General features: G+C 41.6%; 4 protein-coding genes and 1 non-coding gene across 5 annotated transcripts in view; 3 read left to right on the top strand and 2 right to left on the bottom strand.

Annotated features, from left to right (window-relative positions):
- Positions 1 to 27016, bottom strand: part of zbtb40 (zinc finger and BTB domain containing 40) — a 390649-nt gene that overhangs the window by 298841 nt on the left and 64792 nt on the right. The gene's annotated exons all lie outside the window — the stretch shown is intronic.
- mustn1b (musculoskeletal, embryonic nuclear protein 1b) lies at positions 1881 to 4573 on the top strand. Its single transcript, XM_087801198.1, has 3 exons — positions 1881 to 1975; positions 2037 to 2160; positions 4327 to 4573. The coding sequence occupies exons 1-3, from the start codon at positions 1967 to 1969 to the stop codon at positions 4437 to 4439; spliced, it is 246 nt and encodes an 81-aa protein (XP_087657324.1). The 5' UTR covers positions 1881 to 1966; the 3' UTR covers positions 4440 to 4573.
- Positions 2302 to 2373, bottom strand: trnae-cuc (transfer RNA glutamic acid (anticodon CUC)). The gene has a single exon. It is a non-coding gene; the product is annotated as a tRNA-Glu (tRNA).
- On the top strand, positions 6693 to 15018 carry LOC148070597 (inter-alpha-trypsin inhibitor heavy chain H3-like). Its single transcript, XM_087801140.1, has 20 exons — positions 6693 to 6812; positions 6960 to 6989; positions 8064 to 8087; positions 8245 to 8399; positions 8470 to 8574; positions 8649 to 8922; positions 9262 to 9390; positions 10774 to 10890; positions 10948 to 11116; positions 11178 to 11303; positions 11749 to 11930; positions 12456 to 12638; positions 12701 to 12840; positions 13317 to 13477; positions 13535 to 13621; positions 13680 to 13793; positions 13930 to 14131; positions 14190 to 14362; positions 14599 to 14710; positions 14781 to 15018. The coding sequence occupies exons 1-20, from the start codon at positions 6702 to 6704 to the stop codon at positions 14917 to 14919; spliced, it is 2733 nt and encodes a 910-aa protein (XP_087657266.1). The 5' UTR covers positions 6693 to 6701; the 3' UTR covers positions 14920 to 15018.
- LOC148070596 (inter-alpha-trypsin inhibitor heavy chain H3-like) lies at positions 16584 to 25357 on the top strand. The gene is made up of 20 exons (XM_087801139.1): positions 16584 to 16685; positions 16833 to 16862; positions 18226 to 18249; positions 18407 to 18561; positions 18632 to 18736; positions 18811 to 19084; positions 19424 to 19552; positions 21146 to 21262; positions 21320 to 21488; positions 21550 to 21675; positions 22090 to 22271; positions 22791 to 22973; positions 23036 to 23175; positions 23647 to 23807; positions 23865 to 23960; positions 24019 to 24132; positions 24269 to 24470; positions 24529 to 24701; positions 24938 to 25049; positions 25120 to 25357. Exons 2-20 carry the CDS (start codon positions 16857 to 16859, stop codon positions 25256 to 25258), a joined length of 2607 nt encoding a protein of 868 aa, XP_087657265.1. The 5' UTR covers positions 16584 to 16685; positions 16833 to 16856; the 3' UTR covers positions 25259 to 25357.

Here is a 27016-nt window from a genome sequence, read left to right as displayed (position 1 = left end):
GTGGGCAAAAAAGAAAATCTTTGAAAATCATGAGATTTGGGGAAATTCAGCAGTTCAAGAGACTATGGTATACTAGTTTAAGAGCAACTCATGTCAAAGTCCAACTTTCCTCACTCGGGTGTCTCAAGTCCTCCATCTGACCCTGTTCTCTGTATCCCCCTCTCTCACACCAACCTACTTCATGTCCTGTTTCACTACATCCATAAACCTTCTCTTTGGTCTTCCTCTAGACCTCCTGCCTGGAAGTTCCAACCCCAGCATCCTTCTACCAATATACTCACTATTCCTCATCTGTAAATGACCAAACCATCTCATCCTGGCCTCTCTCACCTTATCTCCAAAACATCTAACGTGTGCTGTTCCTCCGATTGACTCATTCCTGATCCTATTCATCTTCTTCACTCCCAAAGAGAACCTCAACATCTTCATCTCTGCTAACTAGCCTCATGGTTCCACTCGGGTTCCTCTCATCCACACGCATATATTCTGTCTTGCTGCGACTAACCTTCATTCCTCTCCTTTCTAGAACATATCTCCACCTCTCCAGCTGTTCCTCCACCTGGTCTCTGCTCTCACCAAAGATCACAGTGTCATTTGCAAACATCATAGTCCATGGAGATTCCTGTCTAACCTCGTCCTCTTCCGTCAGTCTGTCCATCACCACCGAAAACAAGAAGCGACTCAGAGCCGAAACCCTGATGTAGTCCCACCTCCACTTCTCGGTCACACCTACAGCACACCTGCACGAGTCTAGTACCATATGAGGTAAACCTGACAGTGACTCGAGTAAACGCCACATTGACTCAAGTTAATGCCACAGAGACGTCTTGTTATTCAACTTTTCAAAAAGATGTTTGGGTCAAAGATCCAATTTTTTAATTTAAAAAAAAGAAATAAATTAAATACATTTCCAGACCACAGTCTGCACTCTGGCCCAGGAACATCTTGGACCATTGTTTGTAGAGCTTTAAGCTGCTTTTGTTGACATTGACAGTCACGTCTTGAAAGACAATACAAACCTAAATATATTTATATACTGCATTTGTGTGTTGCTATGTAGTACTTTTTGTGACTACTGGAAGGGCTTTGCTGTATTGGGATAAGGTCGTGTTTGAATGGAGACAGAACTCTCTAGTGATTATGTAGTGAGACTAGGTGTAAAAACGTTACAATAATAATAATAATAATAATAATCTCTATTTATATAGCGCCTTTCTAGACCAGGGTCACAAAGCGCTTTGACAGCCATTCACACATACTGATGGGAGTAGGCTGCACCACATGGCGCCGAATCTGCCATCAGGAGCAATCAGGGTAAAGTGTCTTGCTCAGGGACACAACGACACGAGCTCCTCAACTAAACAGAGTCTCCAGAAGAAAGTTTCCTTGTAAATTTTGTGATTTGCCACAAAGTCAACACCGGAAACTGAAATTCATAGCTTGGAAGTTTGAGAACCCTTAAAACCGGGGACCTCACCATCAAAGATATCTTTATTATACTCACCACATTAGTGGATCATATATATATCTAAGCATGACTTGTTTGTTATAACTTATAAGCCTTCAAATGGAAGAGAGAGGTGGACGTTTCTATTTCAGCTCTCTTAAAAACAAAATAACCCACTGGTGTTGTCTCCAGTCTCAGATCTGACTCTCTCGTCATCTCTGTGACTCAGATCCGCCACTTTCCTCCTTCCAGCTCAACATGTTGACATGTTTACTGCCCTGGAACATCGGGATTAACTCATTACAGCAGAAGGGTGGTCCGCTCTGGTCGGGCCGTGACAGAGGAGCATCCCTCACGTCATGTCTAATAATACACGCTGACAACAGACGGAGCTGGACAGAGGGTCGTCGCCCACCCACCCCCCACCCCTCCAGCCTGGCACACTAGATCTGACTCTACTATATATATCAGAAGAGAGACTGAGGTCCTGGGAACAGACGGAGAGGACGGTGAACAACAATGTCTCAGGTGAAGAACTCTATTGTGCTCTACAAACGAATCATCTCTGACTCCTAACATCTCCTTCCAGCCAGGCGAGGTGAAAAAGAAGAAGCGTCCCCCGATGAAGGTGGAGGACCTGAAAGGAGCTCGCAGTAAACTGGGTCTGAAGGGCGAGGTCAAGAGCAAGACCTATGAGGTCATGGCCGAGTGCGGTGAGTCAGCATGTCTGTCGCTTCTGGGAAGGATTTGGTGAGCTCTGACTTAAGCTGTGGAGTGAAATCAAAATGTATGGGATAATAAAGATACAAGGAGTTGAAGAAAAATAAAAATACAAGGAGTTGGTAAAAGAGTAGTTCCCTGACCGGGAATCGAACCCGGGCCGCGGCGGTGAGAGCGCCGAATCCTAACCACTAGACCACCAGGGAGCTGTATTTATTTGTCTGAAAGAACAGATTATATAGTCTTCCTTTACATCCGCGTTATAGTCTTTAAACAGATATTGTAACTCACCGCAGCGAACATTAGACTACAAAAACAAAAACTACTCGTAACAACATTTAAAGTTCTTAAACTGTGTTTTCCCCCGTCGGTTGCTTATAACCATGACTACGTGGTTGCTCATTGAAAGTCACGTTGTTTAAGACGTTATTGTCTTGTCCTGCTCCTTCAATTCTAAAACAACAAGAAAATAAAAAGATCATTAAAATGCGATTTTTAAGATCCATTCAACACCTGAGCAGTTAAAGCCTTTTGTCCAACTTGTCTCTCTGTGTTTGATGGATCTACTGACACATCTTTAGACATTTTTATTCGAGCAGGCTTTTCCTTGATTCTCTGAGACTCCTGTGTTGTTCTTGGTGTTATCTTGATCTTTTAGGTATATATTTTATTGAATATTGTTCTTACTTACAAATATAAATTACTTACTTAATTGACTTACCTATTGATGGTCTGACGAAGCTTCATCAAAGTCTCATTATTTTCAAAGCCATCTAAATGGCGGTCTCTGCACTATTTCCCTTTGGTTTTTAACAAGTCTTTTTTTTAAACATCAAACCTACTGACCTCTAATCGATCTAGTCGATCATTGATATCACAAGCAAACGTGGCATCAGCAACCGGTAACGTACCGTATTGCTTATTGCTAAAAAACAGTGTTAAAATATATATTCTTTTATTTTTTGGTGAGTATTTCTTGCCCCTTAAAAGATAAATTTATGTTAAATATCAAGGTCATATTTAGAAATAAAAACGACGTTATTTTGAAGTTTATTTTATTTTATTTCATTACCCTTTTTTTCCTTGTTTTGTTTGTACTTGTTTGTCCATCATCATTTTTTGGAGAAGCAACAAACATGCAATAAAACAACAAACAACTCAAACTGAATAAAAAAAAAGTCCAAAAATTAATAACGGAAAGTCACTGCAATGTTCAAAAGAGGATGATGTCTGGGGAGAGGTCGTGGTTGAGTACTAGCTTGACTCTCCAAGGAAACAATCAGCTACAGAATCCCTAACAATATAATCCAGTATCAAGAGTATTTAGCCCCTTTGGAATGGAAAATTGAATGATCCCACGAATGTTGTCCCTACTCTCAACTGACTGTGGCAGACTTTTTACTTTCTTTTTAAAAAAATCAACTTATTCTGTCACTTATATACACAGTGCAGGTTAGAAAGCGACCTGGCTGTGCAGATTGCGGTCGCATTACATAACAAATACATATCTGACGATATTTGAAAGTTGCTCTCTGATACGAAAATGTCACATTCAATGCGACTTGTTCTGTTCACTCCGTCAAAAGCAAATAAGATGTGCGTCACATATAGGCGAAAAAAGAAAAAAACACATTATCCAGTGAGGAAATCAAAATTTCTTTCGCATGTCTTAACCTAAGTGCTAACACGTCGAAGTAGAAGTTGATCTTAGCCGGACTGAAGTATTGATTCAGATTCCTGAGCTGTCATACAACCGTGGTCATCGGTCTCACAACAACATCTGGAGCCATTATCTTCATAAGAAACTTGGTATTGAACAGATGGAGTCTGTTTTTGTGGGGTCAACACAAAGTCTGTCATTAACAGTATTTAAGAAAGACACGGATCAAGTCGGCTCGTACAATCTTGTTGAGGACGATAAAGGAGGTCAAAGTTCATTCGCACAGAAGTAAAAAAGATTGAAGGTGAGTGCTGATGATAGTCAGGGGTTAAATATATCTTAGTACACGAACAAAAAAAGTGTTCTACAACATGTCCTTGAACCCTTGAAACCTGCAGCCTTGTTTACCCATGTGGGAACACGATATGACCTGTTTGACACCGAACTCAAGTGTCTATCATGTCTAAATGTTTTTTAAATCCAACGACTGATTTTGCAGAACGAGCGGGGAAAGTGGCTCCGTCGGTGTTCAGCGGGGTGAGGTCGGGGACCGAGACTTCTCTGGAGAAGCCTGCGGCCAAACCTGCAGGAGCCAGCGTGTTCGGCAAGTAGTACATCTGGAATTCACGGACACAGAAGCCACCTTGTCTGACGTCTCCGCCTGGCCCTGCTCTTACATAATGTTCATGAAGTGGTGTGAGCCGAATTGTGTTTTATATCAGATTTTAATAAATAATCTAAACCTCTGTTGTTAGTTTTAGTTTTTTTTCATGTGCTGATAATGATGACTAATGACAAATAAGATGTGGGCGAACCAATGTGGTAACACCAAGGTCCAGTAGGTCCACAGTTTTTATCTTTGATCTCCTTTTTTGACCTTTATTCAGTTCTCATCTGACTAAAGTTAAATCAGTCAATTTTGAAATAAAAAAGAAAATACAGATTTTTATGTCATGAACACACTGACAGACGACGTCTGCTCCGTTAGCCTTGCTGCCAATCTGAGTTACATAAGGTCAATTACTGGACTTCCTGGGCGGCTGCAGTTCTGAGCATCAAGTCAGGGCAGCAGAAACACAACAAGCAAGGCTTTATTCGACCTCACACTACATCTCTATTTACATCTCTGGAGGTGAAGTTGTGACTTTGTAGCCACTTCCCTAATTCACAAGAACCTCCAGCATATCTCAGCAGAGATGGAAAAAGTACTGGAAAATGTCACTTAACACTAGAAGTCCCACCATTTTGCTGTTCTACCTATAAAACCCAAAGGGCAGCCAATCTACTGGAAACCACCTGTCGACACTCATTTTGTTATGAAAACGAAGCGATCATTGTCACACCACAGGATGGAACATGCTGAGAGGAAGTGGATCCAGAGAGCTTAAGGGGGCGGGGCTGGCTGTTCTCTTGTGACCTGGCAAGGTAAATCGGTGGGGGGGAGGCACGGGCCGGTGCAGGCTGGAACTCAGCAAGTAAAAATAATAAAGAAGGTCAATTATAAAATTGAAATAAGAAAACAATAGAGACAAAGAACGTGTAGACAACGACAAAAATGAGTCAACAGGTGGTTCAGTGAATTCTAGTGTTAAGCAAAAGACAAAATACATTATCTGGTAAAAATCTAAGTGAATTTAATATATAGTGTCTACTTGAAGTAAAGAGTCCAAACACATTTCAACAGGAAATTGTTGAAGCATAATGACTTCATGATACATACGATAACTAAGGGGTGTAAGTCAAGGTCCGAAAATGTTCGAAAGCCATTCGTCTTTTTTAAACTTTTATTTAGCTTAACAAGGTTTTGAGATTAACTGTGGCCAATTAAAAACAGGCAATTCGAGGGAATTAAATTTCCTCAGGGGCCACATTATATTCTCTGGCTGTTGTGAGGGGCCGTCGAACAAAATAAGCAAGCAAAGAGACAACATTCTGGTGGAAAAACTTGAAGAAATTGAAAAGAACGAACAAAAAAGAAAAATGACGATTAAAAACATTAAACAAACCTAACTGCGCCAATAATATATTAATAAATCGTTTCCTTCTAAATATGATCTCAATACTCGCTCAAATTATTTTAAGGGTCAAGAAATACTTACCAAAAGGACAAAGAAAACTAAAGAAAAATAGAGTCTTGTAAAGGAAGTTGTATTTATAGTTAATACAAATTATAAATACAAAAATATGTTTTCTCATGTTCTATGCAGATCACTTCTGCTCTGACATAAAGTTGCCACATAAATACAATCAAAGGGCCACATGTTTCCCCTGGGCTCCACTTTGCCAAAATATGGTAACCCTTGAGTTATCTCTTGGTCAAGTTGACCCAAAGGCCTAGAAAAAAAATGTGTTTGTCGTATCCCTTGTGTTGCCTCTGGGTCAAGGTGAACGACCTCCACCACTACATAAGTATTTCTGGAAGCCGTGGACTTATTTATTTTCGAGCCTTCGGGTCATCTTGACCCAGAAATAACACAAGGTTAAAGATATTGGCAGGTAAAGAAATTGTTAACACTATAATGTCAATGTTGTGTTCATATAACTTTCGATGCATTTCAAAATAACTTTCTACTTCACTCAACAACTACATGTATTGAAATATTTCTTGGCCACATAAAACTACACCACACAGTGACATCATCAATGACATCGACCTCTGATCACAGGATAACACTGTTTTCCACCATCAGGGCCTCGAACATGTCATTAAACACCTCTTTCGTCCCTTGACAGGAACACTCAAACATGGTTTTCCTCAGTGGGCGATGTGCCCGGGACAAGCCCAGTTTGTTGGTCAACCATCCAGGTTTGGCCCCTCCCATCTGGCCAGAGAGCTTTTCCTCCCGCTGAAGTCCAGAAGTTTTCAGTTTGGTCATGTCTGGTGTTGTGGGTGTCCGACTGCTGCTGCTGTGGGGCAGCGCCTGCCTCTGGCTGGCTGGGACGGTTGGCGGAGATCTGCTCATCTCTGACCTGGAGGACGCACAGGTACGATCTCTAAAATCATCTCATGTGGGTATGTCTGTGAAGATTGTTACTTATGTTTCAAATCCAACACAGAGTTGTTGCTCCTTCTGTTGAGTTTGTTCAGTCAGTTCAAAGCTTGCATGTTGGTAAATATTGTTTGTGTTTTAGGCAGCCAACAGTGCAGCCAGATCAATGCAGGTATGTGCTCACACCTAACATCACATTCAAGTCGCACTCTTCTATGACAGGATTATAGTCCATTTAATAATCTGTCTCAGTATTTCACTCATATTATCTTGTCATATCACTGTTCAGGGTTCAAGCACAATTCTTTAAATCTGTGTTTACAAGTTGTATTCCTTCACTCCCTATCATCTTTTGTCGAAAACATTTCCCCCATTATAGGAAAAATTTCACAAACATGTGATATTTTAGTTAGTTCAGCATGAGTTCATGTACATGATAAGGATTGAGTCAAAACAGAAAGTTACCAGAACTTAACAACTGGCACGAACAGACAAAGGCTGAACAAAAAACGAGTATTGCACTTCTGCACTTACACTTATACATATTTTGAGTACACAAGTGTGTCCCAATGAGCAGTGTGCAAAAATGTAGTGCGCAATGCACTCCTTTACACCCTTAACGACCGGTGACGTAGATGGCGCTAAACCAAACATACAGTCGTCACTGAGGACTCGTCTTCGGACCAAATACTGGTGTACATGTATCGAGAAAACATTTATTTTACCACAAAACAACACAACAACAATAATAACACAATAAAGCAAAACTTAATAACTTGTTTTGAAAAGGGCTGTCAAGTGTCGACAATATGGTTCCAATGGCTGATTGCAATTAGCGTTAAAAAGTAGTAGAAGCTTTTTTCCATTGCTCTTCAAGTATGCGTCATGCTAGAAGGGTGGAGAATACAAGAGGCTTCATTAGTTGGTTAAAAGAAAAAACGTGATGGGTTGCTAAGGTTTTATGAAACAGCTGGTGTGGTATCATGATCCAGTGTCTTTATAGCACACTTCAGACTACACCTTTCATAGTTTTTGAACTGAAATCACCACATACTTTTCTACGGTACTAGAAAAAAGATAGATACGGTACTGTGTCATGAAGCCTCATCTGCTGTTTCGTAAAAACTAATTTCCCATTACTAGTGAAAGTCTTAAATTGACCTGGCAACAAAAGAAATCGAAATTGAAATCATTTGAGACTGTTTTTAAAAATCCATTAACAACAATCTTCCCTCTTTTGTTCCAGAAAAGAAGCACCAGCGATGCCTTGGTAAGACGATGTTTTGTGTAAACAACTAACAACCGACTAACTACATCACAGCTTCCAAACATGCCATGACTCACCACAACACTCACAAACTGCTGGTTTCACGTCAAGGTGTTTCTGTGTGCTTGAAAATAGCTCCTGACACTGATGTGTGATGCAGGTGGAGGTGTATAGCGTGAAGGTGGACTGCGTGGTGACGTCACGGTTCGCTCACACCGTCATGACCTCCACCGCGCTCAACAAAGCAAACGTTTCCAGGGAGATCTCCTTCGAGGTGGACCTTCCCAAGACGGCCTTTATCACCAACTTCACCATGTCAGTCTCCAACATGGAGCTTTTTCTCTCAAGTGTCACTCGCTTGTTGACTCTTGGTGTGACCTCACAGGGAGATTGAAGGTCGGCAGTATACCGGGCAGGTGAAGGAAAAAGAGAAAGCTAAGCAGCAGTATCAGAAAGCGGTTTCAATGGGACAGACGGCTGGACTGGTCAAGTGAGTTGACAAGTTCAACAAAGATAAAACTAACCACCCCAATAACTCACCGACAAATTCCTGTTTCCTCACAGAGCATCTGGGAGGAAGATGGAGAAATTCTCTGTGTCTGTCAATATCGCAGCCGAGAGCAACGTCACGTTTATTCTCACCTATGAGGAGCTCCTGCAGAGGAACAAGGGCAGCTACGAGCTCATGACTCGAGTCAAACCCAAAGTCCCGGTGCAGGAGTTCCAGATTGTCACCCACATCTACGAGCCTCAGGGAATCTCCTTCCTGGACACTCAGGCCACTTTCCTCACCAATGACCTGCTGCCTCTGGTGGAGAAAACAGTCACAGACAAAAAGGTCAACTTTTTACATTTTCAAGTCGAGTTACCAAGAGGGAGCTGAACAGGAGAGTGGAGACAACATGGATCAGTCAGAGATGACTGCTAAAGTGAGGAAAGCAGCGAGAGGAAAAGGAAAGGAAAGGAAATTTTCTACTTAAGGATCCCTGGAAGCAGAATTGAAATAAGAAAATTTGACTCTAGTGGTTACCACAACCCATTTTCTCCCATCGACAAAAGCTCTAGGATTTGGATTTAGTGAACAGGTTTTCAGGCTATGGTCTTAATAATTCCTTGTTCCAAGCTCTTTTCTATTGATGAGGGAATTAAGACTGACTAGTTTGTTGTTTTTCTTCAGGCTTACGTCTCCTTCTCGCCCACCCTGGAGCAGCAGAGGTCTTGTCCAGGCTGCGACACGAGTGTGATCGACGGAGATTTCATTATCAAGTACGACGTCAACCGAGCCAAGAGTCTCGGAGACATCCAGGTGTGATTACATTATAAAAAATGTTACCTTTTATGAATACAGTTCTATTAGTATGCATAACAGGCTTGAGTGTTGGTTTAGCCACATAGCCTGCAGAGACTCATTGATAAGGTCGCTGTCAAGGTACCTTCTCCCTCCATTATCTCAGCTGCTCTTTTCCTCTTGAGAAGCAGTAGAACAAATGGCCTGCTAGACAAACTATTACAGCTATATTATGTATTCATAGCACTGTAGTTACATTAGGTAACAATGAAATATCTGTCCCTAATTGCTCTTCCACCTTGGAGTCCAACAAGACAAAAGTGTAACCAGTGACGTGCGGTGGGGTTGATGGTTGGTGAGGCACTGACTCCTTTAGTGTCAGATTTACAAGTATATGAACCCAAAAGGGAAACTTATTCAATTGGCTTCTGGTAATTTCATATTTCATCAACATTCTTCACACACATATAAAGTTTAATAAATATATGATTTAATTAATCATTTCTTGGGGAATTTACAGTAAAGTTTAGCGAGAACTCTCTAGATTTAGGTTTGGCTCAAGAGTGAAGAATCCTGAGCAACGGTGTTAGACAAGTGGTGCTGTGATGACAGATAGACCCGCCTTGTCTTGCTTCTGATTGGTTAACATTGCGTCAGGCCTTCCGTGATTGGCTAGATTGGCAAACCGGAACAATGTTTATTATGGTAAAAAGATAAATATTGAGTGTTAAAGCATGAGAAAAAAAAAAAAAAAAAAAATTTAATGCAAAAAGGTAGTTTTTAAATATTATATTGTATTTTCCTTAGTTTTATCTCACTTTCGCGCTTCCTGAAAGGGCTGATTAATAGAAAAAACGTTTATTATCACCACACTCACTTGCATTTTCCTGCCATGGAGAAGGAGTATTGACTAACAGAAGCTCTTTCTCTTTTCTTTTGTCATTTGAAACACTGTAAGAAATCTCGGCTGGAGCATGATTAGATCTTAGGACCACTCAAAAAAAGACATATAAATCTACCCTGTATACCCTGGAGCTGGGATGAACCAAGGTTGCTTAGCTTACTTTGTTTAGGACCAGCAGTAGCACCCACTCATAATGGACATCTCTTATTTGCATGAATACTCTCTTGTTTCCCAGGATATCTTATTCAAAGTCGGAATTCCTTATCTGAGCAACCCAGCAAACAGAATAGGGCCATAGTCCTGAAATAGTGGCAGGTCTACAAGTGGTAACATTTCACGACTCGCTAGTCATAAGCATCAACATATCAGTCAGTCAAAAAACACACAACAGCACCATTTCTGTTTATTATTAAAATACTGTGTAATGTTAGTAAAGCTATACTTATATGTTAAGCATTTGGTGTGTTATGTGCCTCACTTCTTCCTCTTTCTTACAGATTGTAAACGGATACTTTGTGCACTTCTTTGCACCTCAAGATATGCCCACCATTCCCAAAAATGTGGTGTTTGTCATCGACAGGAGCGGCTCAATGTCGGGGATAAAGATGCAGCAGGTAAGTGACCTTATGAGGCTGCTTTAGTGTTTGTCGTGACACAGCTACTGGTTGCAGACACGAGAGGCGATGCTGTTAATCCTGGATGAGCTTCAGGAAGGCGATCACTTTGGCATCATCAAGTTTGACCACGCTGTGGATCGATGGAGGCCATCACTGTCCAAAGCTACCGAGGAGAACTTGAGGGAGGCCAAGGCCTTTGTCCGAAATATCGAGGACAATGGAGGTGTTTAAAAGAGAATTTAAAATATTTGTAACTCTTTACTAATTGTTTCTCCTCCACTCAGCGACTGACATCAATTCTGCTGTGTTAAGTGCCATCGACATGATCGTTAGCGACAGGAAGAGAAACACTTTGCCAGAGAGAAGCCTTGACATGGTGATTTTGCTCACTGATGGGATGCCAAATGGTGGTAAGTGTATTTGAATATATATATATATATATATATATATATATATATATATATATATATATGCATAGCATGTGTACGATGTTGCAGGACCACTGTCCATCAATCTGACAACTGTGGGAAGAAGCTGTTCCTAGTCTAGTGGTCCCACTTTGGATGCTCTGTCAGCATCTTCCTAGAAGGGAAGGGGCAAAAGAGTGAATGTGCAAGTTTGTGGTGTTTCAGAATTGTGGTTACCTTTCGTCTTTATTGGGATCATAATCTAACCACCCTGTGCAGGGCCCTCTACTCATCCAGGCAGCAATGATGCAGGAGCTGAGGACACTCGTGTTAAGATCTGTTAGACACTTTGAGTAGAGATGTTGCAGAGAAAAAATATCTCAAACTTTCATGTCCGAGAGGTTGGTGGAAGTGGATAATATCAAGCTACATGTTGGTGGTTCTACAGGTGTCTCCCACATCCCTCAAATCCAGAGAAACGTGCAGGAGGCTATCGGTGGTAACATGTCACTCTACTGTCTCGGATTTGGCAACGACGTGGACTTCTTGTTTCTGGATGTGATGAGCAAACAGAATAAGGGCTTTGCGCGTCGGATCTACGAAGCCTCAGATGCAACACTTCAACTTCAGGTGACAAACAGTCAGTTGACACAAGTCCAGAAAGAACAGATTCAAGTCAAGAAACCTCCTAGTTTATGTTAAACCTTTACGTCATGACTGACATCTACACGACTGAGGTAGAAAGTAAATCCTTTTCACAGCGGGTTAGACATTTGAATGAGAAATGTGAACTTACTTGTGGCTTTATTATCACATGTATTTTAAATATGTTAGTCAACAAAAAAAATCAAATTTAATGAAAATATTTTAAAGACCTTTCAAATAACTTTCAAAGAAAAATTCACAAATGAAGTTAAATTTGTATTTTGACAAAACAGATAATTTAATACAATGAAAATAAGTTTTATTTGTTTCACTACATAATAGGTTTACTGAACTGTTAAAAAAAAAGGTTCAGTTTCTGTTAACAAAGTAGACATGTAAAATATAAAAATGAATACATACATTAAAAACAAGTCTTCGGTGCATCAAGTTGAATTCAGTTGTTAAATAAGTGACCATTGAAAACTGATAACTGGCTCTTTTGGTCCGCAGGGTTTCTTTGAGGAGGTGTCCAGCACTTTGCTGCTAGACGTGAACATGCAGTACCCAGACAACACAGGGTACCTGACCACCAACCACTTCAACCAGCTGTTCAATGGCTCAGAGATCGTGGTGGCCGGCCGTCTGACTGATAATGACCTGAACAACTTCATGGTGGAGGTTTATGGTCAAGGGGTGAGGAAATTGCAAAATGACCATGGATCTTGTCGTGTACTCAACTATTTTTTTTGTCTCAGCTTGAGGAGGACTTCCGGGTGAAGGAGAAGGTAAATGTTCTGGACTGGGCCACCGTCTACCCAGATGAAGATTATATATTTGGGGATTTTGCGGAGCGTCTGTGGGCTTACCTCACCATCCAGCAGCTTCTGGAGAAAAGGTCAGTTGGAGTCTCAGATCCAGGTGAAAATCTTTCTGAAAACTTTTAAACCTAAGGAAATGAATGGTATGACAAACAAGTGATGAAACATGAATACCAGGGCCAGTTAGACTAATCTTTTTCCACTCATGATGAACCTTGTGAATGTCCAGTGGCACCAGATCCAGGAAGAACACGACTTGATCGGCTTACACTCTCACATCTGTTTTCCCTGCCCCATTCTTTGTGTTAACGTATGAACATGAAAGAGCCTCAGGTGGTTTTACAAGCAATTTTTTACATCATGAAAACATATTCTCTGTGATGGAGCTACAGCAGATTTTCACGGCTGAACTCTTTGTTTGTTGCTATAAATATTTTAAAGGAAGTAGAATATGCTTTTAAAACGTTCAAAACTATTTTAGACATCATCATCAAATCATCAGATCATATACAAAATTGTGTACCTACACCAAAAATGGCGGTGTCTCCTGCAGTAAGAGTGGAACCTCAGAGGAAAAAAGCAACTCCACAGCAAAGGCCCTGGAGATGTCTCTGGAGTACAGCTTTGTGACCCCGCTGACCTCCATGGTGGTCACCAAACCCGAGACTGAAGATGGGCCCACGGGTCCTCTTGTTGCTGACAAACTGACAGAGGGTAGGTTGGACTTCTTGAGCTGACATCCATGGTGTTGATAACATGTTTGTCTTGCAGAGCAAAGACAGGAAGCAGAGAGACGGGGTGACATTATTACACACAACCAGCAGTATTTCAGCGCTCCATCAACGCCGGTTTATCTGGGTAAACTCAAGTCTTGAGCGACATCTTAGTTCAGAAACTTGATCGTGTTTGTTTGTAGTTGATGGGGATCCACATTTTCTGATCGAGCTTCCAGAGCGAGGCGACGCCTTGTGCTTCAACATCAACGACAAGCCTGGAACCATTTTCAACTTGGTCAAAGACCCAGATTTAGGTGAGACCCCATTCTGAAGAACTTTAATTCATAAACTCTAATAGAGTGGTGACACCTTGCAGTTCTTTTAAAATAGCTCACTTATCCGATAACTGATACATCAATGATCGATCTTGAGACTCACACCTCTCCTCAGGAATCCTGGTCAATGGTCAGACCATCGGTGACAAGAAGGTTTCGGCCAACAGCACCATCAACACCTACTTCTGGCGATTTGGAATCATCCATCAGGAATATGGGTTGAAGATTGACATAACCACTCGGTACATAACCGTGTTCCAGAACAACAAGCGGAAAAAGCTTTTGTGGTCCGATCTAGGCTTCATCAAAGGTCCCAAGTGAGTTCGTACACTTCTTAAATGAGGATGTTGTGGCTAACATTGCCTGATTCTCCAGTGTGGATCTTGAGCTGTCGAAGGATCGCAGCCTCACAATCACGCTCAGAGATTCCGTCAAGTTCGTGATTCTGCTGCACAAAGTCTGGGCGAAACACCCGCTGCACCAGGACTACCTTGGCTTCTACACTGTGGACAGTCACCTCATGTCACCCCACGTTCACGGTCTCCTGGGTACTGTATGGATGATCTACCTTTGTTCGTTACAATTCTGTCTACCTTCTTCTCTGCATTACAGTTTAGTAGCCCAGAAAAAAGAGCCTATTTTACTGATACTCTTGCCTCTCCTGATACTGACCATTGAGAGAGTTTTTTTTAGGTGGTCTGGTAGTACTAAACCCAGAATATCTGTGTATTCTGTCATTCAAGGGGTAAAGATCTACTGGTGAAACAATGCTTTACTCCTTCAGGTCAGTTCTATCGAGGTGTGCAGTTCGAAGTGACTGACCTGCGTGAAGGTGAAGTTCCAGAGAAACCTGATGCCACCATGTTTGTGAAAGGACACCGACTCAACGTCACCAGGTCTTCAGTCGAACCTCCTTCATGAAGCTGTCGGGGTCTTGCTGTACCTAACCTTGTTCTGAATCCATAGAGGCTGGCAGAAAGACTACAGGACAAATGTGAAGAATGGAGTGAGTGTCCCCTGCTGGTTCGTTCATAACAACGGGACAGGCCTGGTGGACGGCTTGGCCGAGGACTATGTGGTGTCAGGTGTTTTTAAAACTATCTAGAGTTGGTGGACGTTTTGTTTCATCAGTATCTCCTGTTTGACTCAGACCGTGTTTTCATTTACTCACAATGAAAATAAAAGTTTTTTCTGAGCCTTGAAATAGATGCTTCTCGTTTATTTTGGCCCTTTTTCACTTCACCTCAGGCTCTGCCAAATCTATACTGCATGCAACATCAGGTAGACACAATACCAAAATATCAGTCCACTATCGGGCTATCTGTGTCACGATCCAATCAGGGCAGGAGACCCAGATGCGGAAGAGTCAATACATCCACGGAGGAATAGTTCAGAAAAAAACTCTTTAATAAATCCAGAGCGGTCCGCAATAGGAATGAATAGAAACAAAAACAAAACAGGCACTCGGGATGAAGGCAGGGCACGGCTGGAGATCGGGGTCTCAATGGCAGAGGCTGGGGCAGAATCATGTGCGGGAGGGGCTGAGTGGGGAGTGAGCGCTTCTAGTAATTTAGCGAGACTGAAGACAGAACAAAAAGACAAAAGGACTCACGTGTCCACAGGATTTACAAAGTTTAGATTCAAATGCAAGGAGCGAGATCGAAGGGATAGCCAACCTGGTCTGGAAACGCAATACTCTGGCGAGTTCTTCCAGGTAGAGACGCTCCTTATCAATGGGAAGAACCCGCCACTCAATCATCCCCAGCCGCGCACCTGCCAACGTCTGTCAACTCAAAACACAGCACACATAAAAACGGAAAACCACCTTCAAAATAAAACAAAAGAACATAAGCATGACAATACAGGTTTCAATTTTCTCATTATTATAGAGCACAATTATATTCTGTACTTTACCTAAAATTCTTTTATATTTTATTGTTTGTTTATTTATATCATATTTTTATTTAATATCTATTGTTAAGTGACCAAAATCCTTAATATTGGCATTGTTCCTACTACTACTACAACTAATTATAATTTGAAAAAAAAACTTTCTTCAGAGACAGTTGTGATGTTGTGCTGATGTTTATAGTTTTTTTTTTTTTTTTGGCGATGTCCTACTTTACCCTCTAGTAAAGTTTTCTTTTTTTTCCCCTTGGCTCCACTTTGCCAAAATATGGTAACTCTTGAGTTATCTCTTGGTCAAGTTGACCCAAAGGCCCTAGAAAAATAATGTGTTTGTCATATCCCTTGTGTTGCCTCTGGGTCAAGGTGAACGACCTCCACCACTAAATAAGTATTCTTGGAAGCCATGGACTTGTTTGTTTCGAGCCTTCGGGTCATCTTGACCCAGAAATAACACAAGGTTAAAGATATTGGCAGGTAAAGAAATTGTTAACACTATTATCTCAATTTTGTGTTCATCTAACTTTTGATGCATTTCAAAGTAACTTTCTACTTCATTCAACAACTACATGTATTGAAATATTTCTTGGCCACATAAAACTACACCACACAGTGACATCATCAATGACATCGACCTCTGATCACAGGATAACACTGTTTTCCACCATCAGGGCCTCGAACATGTCATTAAACACCTCTTTCGTCCCTTGACAGGAACACTCAAACATGGTTTTCCTCAGTGGGTGATGTGCCTGGGACAAGCCCAGTTTGTTGGTCAACCATCCAGGTTTGGCCCCTCCCATCTGGCCAGAGAGCTTTTCCTCCCGCTGAAGTCCAGAAGTTTTCAGTTTGGTCATGTCTGGTGTTGTGGGTGTCCGACTGCTGCTGCTGTGGGGCAGCGCCTACCTCTGGCTGGCTGCGACGGTTGGCGGAGATCTGCTCATCTCTGACCTGGAGGACGCACAGGTACGATCTCTAAAATCATCTCATGTGGGTATGTCTGTGAAGATTGTTACTTATGTTTCAAACCCAACACAGAGTTGTTGCTCCTTCTGGTGAGTTTGTTCTGTCAGTTCAAAGCTCGCATGTTGGTAAATATTGTTTGTGTTTTAGGCAGCCAACAGTGCAGCCAGATCAATGCAGGTATGTGCTCACACCTAACATCACATTCAAGTCGCACTCTTCTATGACAGGATTATAGTCCCTTTAATAATCTGTCTCAGTACTTATGGTATCTTGTCATATCACTGTACAGGGTTCAAGCACAATTATTTAAATCTGTGTTTACAAGTTGTATTCCTTCACCCCCTATCATCTTTTGTAGAAAACATTTCCCCCATTATAGGAAAAATTTCCCAAACATGTGATATTTTAGTTAGTTCAGCATGAGTTCATGTACATCATAAGGATTGAGTCAAAACAGAAAGTTACCAGTACTTAACAACTGGCACGAACAGACAAAGGCTGAACAAAAAACGAGTATTGCATTTCTGCACTACACTTAGGCCATATTTTGAGTACACAAGTGTGTCCCAATGAGCAGTGTGCAAAAATGTAGTGCGCAATGCACTCCTTTACACCCTTAACGACCGGTGACGTAGGTGGCGCTAAACCGAACATACTGTCGTCACTAACGACTCGTCTTCGGACCAGATACCCGTGTACATGTACCGAGAAAACACTTATTTTACCACAAAACAACACAACAACAATAATAACACAATAAAGCAAAACTTAATAACTTGTTTTAATTAGCGAAAAGGGCTGTCAAGTGACAATATGGTTCCAATGGCTGATTGCAATTAGCGTTAAAAAGTAGTAGAAGCTTTTTCCCATTGCTCTTCAAGTATGCGTCATGCTAGAAGGGTGGAGAATACAAGAGGCTTCATTAGTTGGTTAAAAGAAAAAACATGATGGGTTGCTAAGGTTTTATGAAACAGCTGGTGTGGTATCATGATCCAGTGTCTTTATAGCACACTCCAGACTAAACCTTTCATAGTTTTTAAACTGAAATCACCACATACTTTTCTACAGTACTAGAAAAAAGATAGATACGGTACTGTGTCATGAAGCCTCATCTGCTGTTTCGTAAAAACTAATTTCCCATTACTAGTGAAAGTCTTAAATTGACCTGGCAACAAAATAGTAGGCTTAATGTTGTTATAAAAAGCAGGTTTAGAGTTTAAAATATCATACAAATATCAACAACTTTTTGTTGTTTCCGACAATTAATTCTAGGATACCACTTACTAACATGGGAGGTCTAGAAGAATCTCAAAAGTGAGGAAGATACGGCCCTCTCTCTCGTTCCTCATTCCTCAACTTCTGAGTATTGGAACTACCCTTACCCGTCAAGGAAGTGCGGATTTTGAGCTTGAGGAACCAGTTTAAGGAATTAGGAGATGACTGGGACTGGCCCTTGGCTCTCATTAATTACTGTCAATTGAAATCATTTGAGACTGTTTTTAAAAATCCATTAACAACAATCTTCCCTCTTTTCTTTCAGAAAAGAAGCACCAGCGATGCCTTGGTAAGACGATGTTTTGTGTAAACAACTAACAACCGACTAACTACATCACAGCTTCCAAACATGCCCTGACTCACCACAACACTCACAAACTACTGGTTTCATGTCAAGGTGTTTCTGTGTGCTTGAAAATAGCTCCTGACACTGATGTGTGATGCAGGTGGAGGTGTATAGCGTGAAGGTGGACTGCGTGGTGACGTCACGGTTCGCTCACACCGTCATGACCTCCACCGCGCTCAACAAAGCAAACGTTTCCAGGGAGATCTCCTTCGAGGTGGACCTTCCCAAGACGGCCTTTATCACCAACTTCACCATGTCAGTCTCCAACATGGAGCTTTTTCTCTCAAGTGTCACTCGCTTGTTGACTCTTGGTGTGACCTCACAGGGAGATTGAAGGTCGGCAGTATACCGGGCAGGTGAAGGAAAAAGAGAAAGCTAAGCAGCAGTATCAGAAAGCGGTTTCAATGGGACAGACGGCTGGACTGGTCAAGTGAGTTGACAAGTTCAACAAAGATAAAACTAACCACCCCAATAACTCACCGACAAATTCCTGTTTCCTCACAGAGCATCTGGGAGGAAGATGGAGAAATTCTCTGTGTCTGTCAATATCGCAGCCGAGAGCAACGTCACGTTTATTCTCACCTATGAGGAGCTCCTGCAGAGGAACAAGGGCAGCTACGAGCTCATGACTCGAGTCAAACCCAAAGTCCCCGTGCAGGAGTTCCAGATTGTCACCCACATCTACGAGCCTCAGGGAATCTCCTTCCTGGACACTCAGGCCACTTTCCTCACCAATGACCTGCTGCCTCTGGTGGAGAAAACAGTCACAGACAAAAAGGTCAACTTTTTACATTTTGAAGTCGAGTTACCAAGAGGGAGCTGAACAGGAGAGTGGAGACAACATGGATCAGTCAGAGATGACTGCTAAAGTGAGGAAAGCAGCGAGAGGAAAAGGAAAGGAAAGGAAATTTTCTACTTAAGGATCCCTGGAAGCAGAATTGAAATAAGAAAATTTGACTCTAGTGGTTACCACAACCCATTTTCTCCCATCGACAAAAGCTCTAGGATTTGGATTTAGTGAACAGGTTTTCAGGCTATGGTCTTAATAATTCCTTGTTCCAAGCTCTTTTCTATTGATGAGGGAATTAAGACTGACTAGTTTGTTGTTTTTCTTCAGGCTTACGTCTCCTTCTCGCCCACCCTGGAGCAGCAGAGGTCTTGTCCAGGCTGCGACACGAGTGTGATCGACGGAGATTTCATTATCAAGTACGACGTCAACCGAGCCAAGAGTCTCGGAGACATCCAGGTATGATTACATTATAAAAAAGGTTACCTTTTATGAATACAGTTCTATTAGTATGCATAACAGGCTTGAGTGTTGGTTTAGCCACATACACTGTCAAGGTACCTTCTCCCTCCATTATCTCAGCTGCTCTTTTCCTCTTGAGAAGCAGTAGAACAAATGGCCTGCTAGACAAACTATTACAGCTATATTATGTATTCATAGCACTGTAGTTACATTAGGTAACAATGAAATATCTGTCCCTAATTGCTCTTCCACCTTGGAGTCCAACAAGACAAAAGTGTAACCAGTGACGTGTGGTGGGGTTGATGGTTGGTGAGGCACTGACTCCTTTAGTGTCAGATTTACAAGTATATGAACCCAAAAGGGAAACTTATTCAATTGGCTTCTGGTAATTTCATATTTCATCAACATTCTTCACAAACATATAAAGTTTAATAAATATATGATTTAATTAATAATTTCTTGGGGAATTTACAGTAAAGTTTAGCGAGAATTCTCTAGACTTAGGTTTGGCTCAAGAGTGAAGAATCCTGAGCGACGGTGTTAGACAAGTGGTGCTGTGATGACAGATAGACCCGCCTTGTCTTGCTTCTGATTGGTTAACATTGCGTCAGGCCTTCCGTGATTGGCTAGTTTGGCAAACCAGAACAATGTTTATTATGGTAAAAAGATAAATATTGAGTATTAAAGCATGAGAAAAACCTTTCTTTTTTTTATTTCAGGCTAAAATGTATTTTTTAAATATTATATTATATTTACCTTAGTTTTATCTCACTTTCGCGCTTCCTGAAAGGGTTGATTAATAGAAAAAACGTTTATTATCACCACACTCACTTGCATTTTCCTGCCATGGGGAAGGAGTATTGACTAACAGAAGCTCTTTCTCTTTTCTTTTGTCATTTGAAACACTGTAAGAAATCTCGGCTGGAGCATAATTAGATCTTAGGACCACTCAAAAAAAGACATATAAATCTGCCCTGTAAACCCTGGAGCTGGGATGAACCAAGATTGCTTAGCTTACTTTGTTTAGGACCAGCAGTAGCACCCACTCATAATGGACATCTCTTATTTGCATGAATACTCTCTTGTTTCCCAGGATAGCTTATTCAAAGTCGGAATTCCTTATCTGAGCAACCCAGCAAACCGAATAGGGCCATAGTCTTGAAATAGTGGAAGGTCTACAAGTGGTAACATTTCAAGACTCGCTATTCATAAGCATCAACATATCAGTCAGTCAAAAAACACACAACAGCACCATTTCGGTTTATTATTAAAAGACTGTGTAATGTTAGTAAAGCTATACTAATATTTAAGATAAATATTTAACTGCACTTTTCTTGTTATTTTTGTAAATATGATTGTGAATATATAATATAGTGCAGATTTATTTTCTATTCTATTTAGAATTTCTTTCTATTTCTTTTTATTATTATTATTTTTTTTATTTCTGGGTGTTTTATTTTCTTGGTATATTACTCTGGCTGTTGTTGAACCGAATTTCCCCTCGCGGGACAAATAAAGGATTCTGATTCTGATTCTTATACGTGAAGCATTTGGTGTGTTATGTGCCTCACTTCTTCCTCTTTCTTCCAGATTGTAAACGGATACTTTGTGCACTTCTTTGCACCTCAAGATATGCCCACCATTCCCAAAAATGTGGTGTTTGTCATCGACAGGAGCGGCTCAATGTGGGGGACAAAGATGCGGCAGGTAAGTGACCTTATGAGGCTGCTTTAGTGTTTGTCGTGACACAGCTACTGGTTGCAGACACGAGAGGCGATGCTGTTAATCCTAGATGAGCTTCAGGAAGGCGATCACTTTGGCATCATCACGTTTGACCACAATGTGGATCGATGGAGGCCATCACTGTCCAAAGCTACCAAGGAGAACTTGAGGGAGGCCAAGGCCTATGTCCGAAATATCGAGGACAATGGAGGTGTTTAAAAGAGAATTTAAAATATTTGTAACTCTTTACTAATTGTTTCTCCTCCACTCAGGGACTGACATCAATACTGGTGTGTTAAGTGCCATCGACATGATCGTTAGCGACAGGAAGAGAAACACTTTGCCAGAGAGAAGCCTTGACATGGTGATTTTGCTCACTGATGGGAATCCAAGTTCTGGTGAGTGTATTTGAACACAGATATATATATGCATAGCATGTGTACAATGTTGCAGGACCACTGTTCATCAATCTGACAGCTGTGGGAAGAAGCTGTTCCTAAGTCTAGTGGTCCCACTTTGGATGCTCTGTCAGCATCTTCCTAGAAGGGAAGGGGCAACAGAGTGAATGTGCAAGTTTGTGGTGGTTCAGAATTTTGGTTACCTTTCTTCTTTATTGGGATCTTTTTCTAACCACCCTGTGCAGAGCCCTCTACTCATCCAGGCAGCAATGATGCAGGAGCTGAGGACACTCGTGTTAAGATCTGTTAGACACTTTGAGTAGAGATGTTGCAGAGAAAAAAAATCTCAAACTTTCATGTCTGAGAGGTTGGTGGAAGTGGATAATATCAAGCTACATGTTGGTGGTTCTACAGGTGTCTCCCACATCCCTCAAATCCAGAGAAACGTGCAGGAGGCTATCGGTGGTAACATGTCACTCTACTGTCTCGGATTTGGCAACGACGTGGACTACTTGTTTCTGGATGTGATGAGCAAACAGAATAAGGGCTTTGCGCGTCGGATCTACGAAGCCTCAGATGCAACACTTCAACTTCAGGTGACAAACAGTCAGTTGACACAAGTCCAGAAAGAACAGATTCAAGTCAAGAAACCTCCTAGTTTATGTTAAACCTTTACGTCATGACTGACATCTACACGACTGAGGTAGAAAGTAAATCCTTTTCACAGCGGGTTAGACATTTGAATGAGAAATGTGAACTTACTTTGTGGCTTTATTATCACATGAATTTTAAATATGTTAGTCAACAAAAAAAAATCAAATTTAATGAAAATATTTTAAAGACCTTTCAAATAAAAAAGAAAAATTCACAAATTAAGTTTATTTTGTATTTTCACAAAACAGATAATTGAATACAATGAAAATAAGTTTTATTTGTTTCACTACATAATAGGTTTACTGAACTGTTAAAAAGGTTCAGTTTATGTTAACAAAGTAGACATGTAAAATATAAAAATGAATACATACATTAAAAACAAGTCTTCGGTGCGTCAAGTTGAATTCAGTTGTTAAATAAGTGACCATTGAAAACTGATAACTGGCTCTTTTGGTCCGCAGGGTTTCTTTGAGGAGGTGTCCAGCACTTTGCTGCTAGACGTGAACATGCGGTACCCAGACAACACAGGGTACCTGACCACCAACCACTTCAACCAGCTGTTCAATGGCTCAGAGATCGTGGTGGCCGGCCGGCTGACTGACAATGACCTGAACAACTTCATGGTGGAGGTTTATGGTCAAGGGGTGAGGAAAATGCAAAATGACCATGGATCTTGTCTTGTACTCAACTATTTTTTTTGTCTCAGCTTGAGGAGGACTTCCGGGTGAAGGAGAAGGTAAATGTTCTGGACTGGGCCACCATCTACCCAGATGAAGATTATATATTTGGGGATTTTGTGGAGCGTCTGTGGGCTTACCTCACCATCCAGCAGCTTCTGGAGAAAAGGTCAGTTGGAGTCTCAGATCCAGGTGAAAATCTTTCTGAAAACTTTACAACCTAAGGAAATGAATGGACTTTCAAACAAGTCATGAAACATGAATACCAAGGCCAGTTAGATGAATCTTTTTCCACTCATGATGAACCTTGTGAATGTCCAGTGGCAGCAGCTCCAGGAAGAACACGACTTGATCGGCTTACACTCTCACATCTGTTTTCCCTGCCCCATTCTTTGTGTTAACGTATGAAAATGAAAGAGCCTCAGGTGGTTTTACAAGCAATGTTTTAAATCATGAAAACATATTCTCTGTGATGGAGCTACAGCAGATTTTCACGGCTGAACTCTTTGTTTGTTGCTATAAATGTTTTAAAGGAAATAGAATATGCTTTTAAAAAGTTCAAAACTATTTTAGACATCATCAAATCATCAGCATATACAAAATTGTGTACCTACACCAAAAATGGCGGTGTCTCCTGCAGTAAGAGTGGAACCTCAGAGGAAAAAAGCAACTCCACAGCAAAGGCCCTGGATATGTCTCTGGAGTACAGCTTTGTGACCCCGCTGACCTCCATGGTGGTCACCAAACCCGAGACTGAAGATGGGCCCACGGGTCCTCTTATTGCTGACAAACTGACAGAGGGTAGGTTGGACTTCTTGAGCTGACATCCATCGTGTTGATAACATGTTTGTCTTGCAGAGCAAAGACAGGAAGCAGAGAGACGGGGTGACGCTATTCCACACAACCAGCTTTCCAAACAGTATTTCAGCGCTCCATCAACGCCGGTTTATCTGGGTAAACTCAAGTCTTGAGTGACATCTTAGTTCAGAAACTTGATCGTGTTTGTTCGTAGTTGATGGGGATCCACATTTTCTGATCGAGCTTCCAGAGCGAGGCGACGCCTTGTGCTTCAACATCAACGACAAGCCTGGAACCATTTTCAACTTGGTCAAAGACCCAGATTTAGGTGAGACCCCATTCTGAAGAACTTTAATTCATAAACTCTAATAGAGTGGTGACACCTTGCAGTTCTTTTAAAATAGCTCACTTATCCGATAACTGATACATCAATGATCGATCTTGAGACTCACACCTCTCCTCAGGAATCCTGGTCAATGGTCAGACCATCGGTGACAAGAAGGTTTCGGCCAACAGCACCATCAACACCTACTTCTGGCGATTTGGAATCATCCATCAGGAATATGGGTTGAAGATTGACATAACCACTCGGTACATAACCGTGTTCCAGAACAACAAGCGGAAAAAGCTTTTGTGGTCCGATCTAGGCTTCATCAAAGGTCCCAAGTGAGTTCGTACACTTCTTAAATGAGGATGTTGTGGCTAACATTGCCTGATTCTCCAGTGTGGATCTTGAGCTGTCGAAGGATCGCAGCCTCACAATCACGCTCAGAGATTCCGTCAAGTTCGTGATTCTGCTGCACAAAGTCTGGGCGAAACACCCGCTGCACCAGGACTACCTTGGCTTCTACACTGTGGACAGTCACCTCATGTCACCCCACGTTCACGGTCTCCTGGGTACTGTATGGATGATCTACCTTTGTTCGTTACAATTCTGTCTACCTTCTTCTCTGCATTACAATTTAGTAGCCCAGAAAAAAGAGCCTATTTTACTGATACTCTTGCCTCTCCTGATACTGACCATTGAGAGAGTTTTTTTTAGGTGGTCTGGTAGGACTAAACCCAGAATATCTGTGTATTCTGTCATTCAAGGGGTAAAGATCTACTGGTGAAACAATGCTTTACTCCTTCAGGTCAGTTCTATCGAGGTGTGCAGTTCGAAGTGACTGACCTGCGTGAAGGTGAAGTTCCAGAGAAACCTGATGCCACCATGTTTGTGAAAGGACACCGACTCAACGTCACCAGGTCTTCAGTCGAACCTCCTTCATGAAGCTGTCGGGGTCTTGCTGTACCTAACCTTGTTCTGAATCCATAGAGGCTGGCAGAAAGACTACAGGACAAATGTGAAGAATGGAGAGAGCGTCCCCTGCTGGTTCGTTCATAACAACGGGACAGGCCTGGTGGACGGCTTGGCCGAGGACTATGTGGTGTCAGGTGTTTTTAAAACTATCTAGAGTTGGTGGACGTTTTGTTTCATCAGTATCTCCTGTTTGACTCAGACCGTGTTTTCATTTACTCACAATGAAAATAAAAGTTTTTTCTGAGCCTTGAAATAGATGGTTCTCGTTTATTTTGGCCCTTTTTCACTTCACCTCAGGCTCTGCCAAATCTATGCTGCATGCAACATCAGGTAGACACAATACCAAAATATCAGTCCACTATCGGGCTATCTGTGTCACGATCCAATCAGGACAGGAGACCCAGATGCGGAAGAGTCAATACATCCACGGAGGAATAGTTCAGAAAAAAACTCTTTAATAAATCCAGAGAGGTCCGCAATAGGAATGAATAGAAACAAAAACAAAACAGGCACTCGGGATGTAGGCAGGGCACGGCTGGAGATCGGGGTCTCAATGGCAGAGGCAGAATCATGTGCGGGAGGGGCTGAGTGGGGAGTGAGCGCTTCTAGTAATTTAGCGAGACTGAAGAGAGACGCGCTTTCTTCCAGTGACGCTTCCTCCACAGCGCATAGTCTCTCAGCTTGAATTCCCAGCGCATCCTGAAGCTCTGAAACTTCCGCTGGGTCCATGGTGGCCAGAGTATTCTTTCACCATCCGATCAGGGCAGGAGACCCAGATGCGGAAGAATCAATACATCCACGGAGGAGAAACAAAGTCTTTAATAAATCCAGAGCGAACTGTAATAGGAATGAATAGAAACAAAAACAAAACAGGCACTCTGGACGAAGGCAGGGCATGGCTGGAGATCGGGGTCTCACCAGCAACTAAAAACCAAAAGACAAAAAGAATCACGTTAGTAAAATAAAGCGCTGAAAATGTCATCAGTATCCACAGGATAATCAAAGTTCAGATCAAAAGGCGAGGGGCGAGATCGAAGGGAAAGCCAACCTGGTCTGGAAACGCAATACTCTGGCAAGTTCTTCAATAATCCACGGAGGAATAGTTCAGAAGAAAAGTCTTTAATGAATCCAGAGTGGTCCGTAATAGGAAGGAACAGGAACAAAAAACAAAGCAGGCACTCGGGACGAAGGCAGGGCACGGCTGGAGATCGGGGTCTCAACAGCAACTAAAACAAAAAGACAAAAGGACTCACGTGTCCACAGGATTTACAAAGTTTAGATTCAAAAGCGAGGAGCGAGATCGAAGGGATAGCCAACCTGGTCTGGAAACGCAATACTCTGGCGAGTTCTTCCGGGTAGAGACGCTCCTTACGAATGGGAAGAACCCGCCACAGAATCATCCCCAGCCGCGCACCTGCCAACGTCTGTCAACTCAAAACACAGGACACATAAAAACGGAAAACCACCTTCAAAATAAAACAAAAGAACATAAGCATGACAATACAGGTTTCAATTTTCTCATTATTATAGAGCACAATTATATTCTGTACTTTACCTAAAATTCTTTTATATTTTTTTGTTTGTTTATTTATATCATATTTTTATTTAATATCTATTGTTAAGTGACCAAAATCCTTATTATTGGCATTGTTCCTACTACTACTACAACTAATTATAATTTGAAAAAAAACCTTTCTTCAGCGACAGTTTTGATGTTGTGCTGATGTTTATAGTTTTACATTTTTTTTTGGCGATGTCCTACTTTACCCTCTAGTAAAGTTTTCTTTTTTTTCCCCTTGGCTCCACTTTGCCAAAATATGGTAACTCTTGAGTTATCTCTTGGTCAAGTTGACCCAAAGGCCCTAGAAAAATAATGTGTTTGTCATATCCCTTGTGTTGCCTCTGGGTCAAG

The sequence above is a fragment of the Callionymus lyra genome, chromosome 10, assembly GCF_982586985.1.
Source record: "Callionymus lyra chromosome 10, fCalLyr1.hap1.1, whole genome shotgun sequence".
Lineage (NCBI taxonomy): Eukaryota > Metazoa > Chordata > Actinopteri > Syngnathiformes > Callionymidae > Callionymus > Callionymus lyra.
Note: the sequence above shows the minus strand (reverse complement) of the source record. Positions and strands in the feature narration are given on the sequence as shown.

Excerpts from the sequence above, each read along its gene's own strand:
- LOC148070596 (XM_087801139.1), top strand. Across the intron at positions 19,085-19,423 it reads AAACAGTCACAGACAAAAAG|GCTTACGTCTCCTTCTCGCC; the intron begins GTCAACTTTTTA and ends GTTTTTCTTCAG. Across the intron at positions 22,272-22,790 it reads ATGCAACACTTCAACTTCAG|GGTTTCTTTGAGGAGGTGTC; the intron begins GTGACAAACAGT and ends TTTGGTCCGCAG.
- mustn1b (XM_087801198.1), top strand. Across the intron at positions 2,161-4,326 it reads TGAGGTCATGGCCGAGTGCG|AACGAGCGGGGAAAGTGGCT; the intron begins GTGAGTCAGCAT and ends CTGATTTTGCAG.
- LOC148070597 (XM_087801140.1), top strand. The coding sequence starts at position 6,702 with ATGTCTGGTGTTGTGGGTGTCCGACTGCTGCTGCTGTGGGGCAGCGCC. Across the intron at positions 6,990-8,063 it reads GTGCAGCCAGATCAATGCAG|AAAAGAAGCACCAGCGATGC; the intron begins GTATGTGCTCAC and ends CTTTTGTTCCAG. Across the intron at positions 14,711-14,780 it reads CACCGACTCAACGTCACCAG|AGGCTGGCAGAAAGACTACA; the intron begins GTCTTCAGTCGA and ends CTGAATCCATAG.